This window comes from Columba livia, chromosome 5 (assembly GCF_036013475.1).
Source record: "Columba livia isolate bColLiv1 breed racing homer chromosome 5, bColLiv1.pat.W.v2, whole genome shotgun sequence".
Classification (NCBI taxonomy): Eukaryota; Metazoa; Chordata; class Aves; order Columbiformes; family Columbidae; genus Columba; species Columba livia.
In genome coordinates, this window is record NC_088606.1 from 5,098,773 (window position 1) to 5,105,144 (window position 6,372).

Here is a 6,372-nt window from a genome sequence, read left to right on the forward strand (position 1 = left end):
GCTCCTTTTCTCTAGCCACCAGCAGAGCCCAAAGAGCAGGAGAAGGACTAGACCTGCCACTGCTGCAAGGCAGAAAAGCACAGTGCTCCCAAGGCCACGCCACTCTGCTCCTGCATCCTCTCCTCCATCTGCTGCACTGGATGAACCACCTTCTGGAGGCTGATGAGTTATTCTCATTGCCCCGATGAGGAAGCATGGACGCAAAGGGGAGCCAGATTTACAGAATCAGAGAGACCACAGCCCACCACATCAGATCTTCCGCAAAACGCTCCCTGACTCTGTGCCAGCTGAGCAGTCAGCACCCTATGCCCACGATCCCCACAAAAGTGATGCAAAAACTCACAACACAATGTTTATTCAAACACAACACTTATTGGCAGCTTTGCACATGGTAAAGCTCCCAGAAGAAACGGAATGTGTCAACGTCAGGGGTGCAGTCAATGTCCGGTTGGTAACGGAGTCCCTGTCACAAGCCTCCTCGCGACGGCCTCTTCAGCTGCATCGGGTCCCACTCCCCAGCGCGTGCTTTTGCTGGGGAGGAACGTTTCCCGCTGCCGACTGATCAGCGTGTTCCTCGTGTCCAGCGCGCTCGGTTCTGTGGCACCAGCTCCCAAGAGAGTGTCTGGGGTGGGCAGAGTGTCCCCCAGGCCCCAGAGGTCACACTGAGGCACATGGAGCGGTGCCTGTCGCTTGGTCCCTGCCCCGCCGGAGCTCCCAGCAAGAGTATCTGGGCCAATGTGAAATCGCCACCACGGCCCTGACAGTGAAAGTGGAGAGCAGGGTCACAATCCTCTTTGTCCTCACTGGCTGCTGCGCTGGGGAGACCATCGAGAGGGGAACGCTGCCACTTTGGGCGGAGGGCTGCTGCGCAGGGTGTTCCCTTTCCGTTCCGTGCCCTGCATTCTCCTCTCTTTTTTCCTCCTGGAAGACGCGGTCGTCTGCCAGCAGCTGTGACCTGCGCAAACACAGCTCTGTGCGGGAAGACCTCCTTCAGCGTCCGCGGAGAAGCATTATATGAACCCGATTTAGCAGCTCCTCAAACTCAAGCTGTGCGTGCAGAAAGGCGTCAGGATTCTGTGTCAGGTGCTGGAAGAGGTTGACTGGTTGAGCCAATTGCAATTCCAGGGGCAAGTTGATCTCCTCAGGCACGTTCTCATTGCCAATGAAGAAGTGGTTCAGATGTTTCTTCTTCAGACATCTCTGCAGGTACTGCATGATGCTGTTCAGCCATTCCCAGAAATGCCCCCTGCGCCAGTTTGACAGCGGCATGGCGCTCAGCAGATGCATCACAACTGTCTTCATTGTATAGGTGGAAAAGTCTCTGCCCAGCAGGCAGCCGACACAGAGCTGCAGGCATCTGAGGTAGCCGGTGTCAGGCTGTGCATGTTTGGCGATATGACTGAAGAACTTCCTCTCTGCCACAGCGTAGGTCTCTGGCCACATCGTGCTAGGGGTGTAGGCAGCCTCTGTATACTGGCTGCTCACAAAGATGTCCGAGGCGCCTTCTTGCACCCCGAACATCAACTCAATTGAAAGCCTTTTCCCCCGGCGATTTGTCACACAGAATTTGCAGGAGCGGTCGGAGGGCAGCATTGTTAGGCGGCGAATGGCTGAAAGAGGCAGAGCCCTCCAGGAACATCTCACGAACATCTGGAAATAGCGCGCAGTTTTCTGCACATCTAGGTAGGAGTCAGTGCAGAGGTCGTCTAGGGTGCTGAAGCTTGCATTCCTCCCCTGCTCTTGCTCGGGGTTGTGGAGGAAGCAACGTGTCTCTCCTGCCGGCTGCTCCGTCTCACAGGTACACACCAACTCCACGCGGACGCGGAAGTTCCTCATTGGCCACACGGGGCCCGGCTCCAGGTGGAAGGTGTGTCCACGGGGGGGCTTCAAGGGCAAAAGCAGGCGGAAGGTGATGTCTTCCTCACGGGGACTCCACCCTTCAAAGGCACTGCCCACCCCGATAGCTTTTTCCAGCACTGGAAAACTAGTATTTGAGAATAAACGCTGGTAGACAAGGATGAAGATTTCCACAAGGCTCAGCACAGACGTGCAATCTCTGTCCAGGTGCTGAACTGGCCACTGTATGCCCTCCGCAAAAAACACTCCCGGGTCATTTGCATCATCATGCTCTTCTTCATCTTCATCGTCATCACCATTTTCTCCTTCGCCTTCATTCGCATCATCATGCTCTTCTTCATCTTCATCGTCATCACCGTTTTCTTCTTCGCCTTCATTTGCATCATCATACTCTTCTTCATCTTCATCGTCATCACCATTTTCTTCTTCGCCTTCATTTGCATCATCATACTCTTCTTCATCTTCATTGTCATCATCATTCTCTTCTTGATCTTCATTTGCATCATCATTCTGTTCTTCAGCTTCGTTTGCATCATCATTCTCTTCTTCAGCTCCATTTGCATCGTCATGCTCTTCTTCAGCTCCATTTGCATTATCACTTCTTTCTTCGGCTTCATTTGCATCGTTATTCTCTTCTCCATGTCTCTCCTCCTCCACGTTGTTACCGGAGCTCTCCTCTTCTCTCTCTGGCTCATGGCTCCGTTTCCTGAGCCACCAGCAGAGCCCAAAGAGCAGGACCAGGACTGCAGCAATGGCCCAGAACTGCCAGCACTGCAAGGCGGAGAGGAGCAGGGATGCCCAAGCAAAGCCGCTCTGCTCCTGGTTCCTCTGCTCCTGGTTCATCCGCTCTACCTCCTGCCACAGCCGAGTCATCTCCCGGTTCAGCATCTGCGCACGCTGCTCCATGCGCTCGCGCGTCTCCTCATCCGGCTCATAGCCGACCGGCTGCACGTTCAGCGTAAGAATTTGCCAAAGTCCGAAGGCAACGTCCAAGAGAGCCATGGCCTGCACGAGAAGGGAGAGAAGGGGCTCAGTGGGGCTGTGCGAGAGGGAGGGGGCTGGTGGCTGGGGAGCGGGGCTGGGGGCCGCAGGGAGCTGGGGGCAGGTTAGGAGCGGGGCCGAGGCAGCTGGGAGGCAGCAAGGGCTGCCCCGGCCCCAGCGGCGGCGGCTCCGTGCCCTGGCCAAGGTGCTCCCGCGAGCGGCCGGGCCCTCCATGCAGGGTGAGAACCCACCCCCGGGGGCCGCGATTCTGCCCCGGCCCCGTCCAGCCCGGCCTCCCCCCGCCTGCGCACTCACCGCTGGCCCAGGCCGGACTGGGGCAGCGCTGCTGCTGGCGCCCCTGATAACCGCCCCGTGGGGACTCGTCCCCTGTGATGTCACAGGCGCCAGAGCACGTCACAGGCACGCCCGCCGGCCCTACCTGGTCCTGACCACCCCGGCCCAGCCACTCGCAGCTGCCCCTGGCAACCAAACACCAACCCTGACAATGTACGGACCCACCGAGCCTGACAGCACTCCCAAGGTTCTGTTTACAAAGCAGACACAAGCCCCCCACACCCTTCCCAGTTATAAAAGTGGGTGATGTGACCCACGGATGTTTTGCTCCCTGACATCCTATCTCGTCAGATGGGATCAGCTCCCTTGCTGCTGGCCGCTGCTCTGGTGGTCACGGCTGGGCCCTTGTTGCCTCTGGGGTGGGTGATGGTGGAAATTGCGCTGGGAAGATGGGGCCTCTCCATGGCAGGACCTCTGTTCCTGCTGTGCCACTGCGAGAGGACATTGATTCCAAAGAGACAATTCCTAAGGGTGACGAGGGGGTGCAGGTGCAGTTTTCCCAGTGGGCAGCTCCCACTGCCGATAGAGCACTGGTTTCTCCACGTCCAGCACGTTCAGTTCTGTGGTACCAGCTCCCCGGAATGTGTCTGGGATCAGCAGAGTCTCCACCTGGACCCCAGCGAACACACGGAGACACATCAGCGGTGCCTATCGCTTGGTCCCGGTGCAGGTGGAGCTGCCAAGGAGTTTCTTTTCCCATGTGAAATCGCCGCCACATTTGTGAGAGTGTGACGGGAAAGCAGGGAAAAAATCATCTTTGTAGCCACCCTGGTCTCCACTCTGTGTCCCTGTGGGATGAAGTTGTCGCCTGCAGTCAGCTGTGAGCCTCGCAAACACAGCTCTGTGCATGAAGAGCTCTTTCAGAGCCTGTCTGGCGATGAGCAGTCTCGTGAGCGATCTCGCAGCTCCATGTCGTGGTGGAACTCCAGCCAGCAATAGAGCCGCCAGAGCCGCTTGTTGACTCCCCCGTCCTCCCATCCCCCAATAGGGGAGAGACATGAAAGGGAAGGGAGAAACTCGTGGAATGGCATAAACAGCGTTTCATAAAATAACAAAATATCACTAATACACCACTAGTAAAAATAATGTACATGAAATGGAAATAAAACACAAAAGGTACCCAGTGCAATTCCTCTTGAACTCTGCCTGCACCGAGCAGCCCGTCCCAGGAAGCAGCACCCTCGTCCAGAAGAACCGATCCCAGAGAGAGAAGACAGAAAAAGGCAGAAAGGCCCAGCGGCCTCTGCAAAACGGCAGAATGGCAAAAGACCGAAATAAAGAAACTCCCGAACAGAACTCCTCCAAACAGGTCTCCGTCCCAGCTCTGACACTAGCCAGAAGATCCCCACTCACCTTAAATATGAAGCGTGATGCTAATGACACGCAATATTCTAACTGATCGGTCTGGATTCTCGTGCCCCACCTGTGCCCCTTTCCTGGTGGCCTTGCTTCTAATGTGGGCAGTGGGTGGCTCAGCTTTCCTTGCTTGCCTTCTCCTGGATCCTGCCTGTTACACAGTGCTCTCAGTTCTCTAATCCCAGACAATCACACCTGCACCCTGGACTCTCTTTCACCTCTGTGAAACCCCCCAGTATCTGGCATCACAGATAAGTAACTGTAGGAAGAGCAGCTCCAGGGGTGTTTAGATCAAGAATCAGGCAGGTGGATGGTGATGGCACAGAATTCTAGCTGCTTTGCAACTTAGTAGTATGTGTGTGTTAAGTAGAGGTTGGACAAATCGTGTTGCACCTGAATGCTCGTGTGAAACCACAATTGGGGTGCTCCAGTTTGAATGAAATACCTCATGCGTGCCAGTAAAAAATTACTCCTGTAATTCTAGGCTTTGCATCCTTGCATCCCAGCCTCTCTCCTGGGCTGGCACGGGCCCGTTTAAAAGGTTTCCTGATGCTTCCCATGGCAGGAAGACACCGCGAGGACAGCCAGCAGCGCCCAACTCTCCCAAGGCCTGCTGGCCAGTCCCTTCCACACCCAGCCCAAGGGTGTCAGGGACACAGGCCTTATCTTGCAGCTGCTGATGGTTTGCAGCTGCGTTGTGTTCATTGAGCAGGTACAAGTTTGGTAAGTCGGAGCAGAATTTTCAACATGCGGTTTAAGATTTCAACAAATTTTGCTTACTAAGTAATGGGAAACAGACAGTGTATTAAAAATCATACAACCTTCTAATTCAAAGTGATTGGTTCTATTTCAAACGTACTTACTTAAGCTAAATGATTGATATAAACCTTCCATTGGGCTCAGCCAGTGACCTGTGATTAGTAAAAGACCATTACCATACAGCCGAGCTTGCACAGCAGAGACAGGTCAAAGTAGGCTCAACCAGGCTGCCATCTTGAAGGAATGAAATGCTTGGCTCGTGGTCAAGCTGCATAGAGTGGGGAAGGTCTGCAAGAGCCTCCTTGCACCCACAGCTTGTCGGTGTTCCGTGAGTCATTCTGCTTCCTTGTGGGTTTTCTAAAAGGGACCCCGGGCTCAGCTACAGCTCAGCCCTCTGCCTCCTTTGGGGCATGTACCATACTGCTGCTGGTTTGGTTGGGAAGAGTCAAGTGCATGCGTCACACCTGGGCATGTGCTTTCGAGGGCATTGGTGTTCCTAAGCGTTGGTGACTTTTTAAAAGCCGTTCCTTCAGAAGGCAGGACTGAGTAGCTACTATGTGTTGCAAATCAAACAAGAGGAGCAGAAGGCTGGCTTGTCTGGCCAGGGCTCTCTTTCAGGAACTCAGGCAGCAAACAGAAGTGGATGGGCTTAGGAAAGGGATCTGGGGGTTGTGCTTGATGTTAAGCTCAAGAGGAGACTACGATAATGTGCCCCGGCAGGCAAAAGAGCCAGCCGTCTCCCGGGGTGCATTACGCACAGTGTAGCCAGCCAGTTGCAAAAGGAGGCTGAGGGGAGACCTTATCACTGTGTCCAACTGCCTGAAAGGCGGTTGTGGTGAGGTGAGGGCTCGTCTCTTTTGCCAGGTAACAACTGATAGAAAGAGAGGAAATGGCCTCAAGTTTCTCCAGAGGAGGTGCAGATGGGCTATCAGGAAAAAGTTCTATATTGAAAGGGTTAACGAGCATTCCAAGAAGGTACCCAGGGAAGTGCTTGAGGCACCGTGGCTGGAGGTACCCAAAAGATGTGTAAACATGGCACTTAGGGATGTGGTTTGGTGGTGTTTT

General features: G+C 54.6%; 1 protein-coding gene across 1 annotated transcript; it reads right to left on the reverse strand.

The window, feature by feature from the left end:
* Positions 1–799: 799 nt before the first annotated feature.
* Positions 800–3,193, reverse strand: LOC135579687 (inositol 1,4,5-trisphosphate receptor-interacting protein-like 1). The gene has a single exon (XM_065066514.1). It carries the CDS (start codon positions 3,070–3,072, stop codon positions 991–993), a length of 2,082 nt encoding a protein of 693 aa, XP_064922586.1. The 5' UTR covers positions 3,073–3,193; the 3' UTR covers positions 800–990.
* Between the last annotated feature and the right edge of the window lie 3,179 nt (positions 3,194–6,372).

Bases quoted from the DNA above. Each gene is read 5' to 3' on its own strand.
- LOC135579687 (XM_065066514.1), bottom strand. From the start codon at position 3,072: ATGGAGGGCCCGGCCGCTCGCGGGAGCACCTTGGCCAGGGCACGGAGC.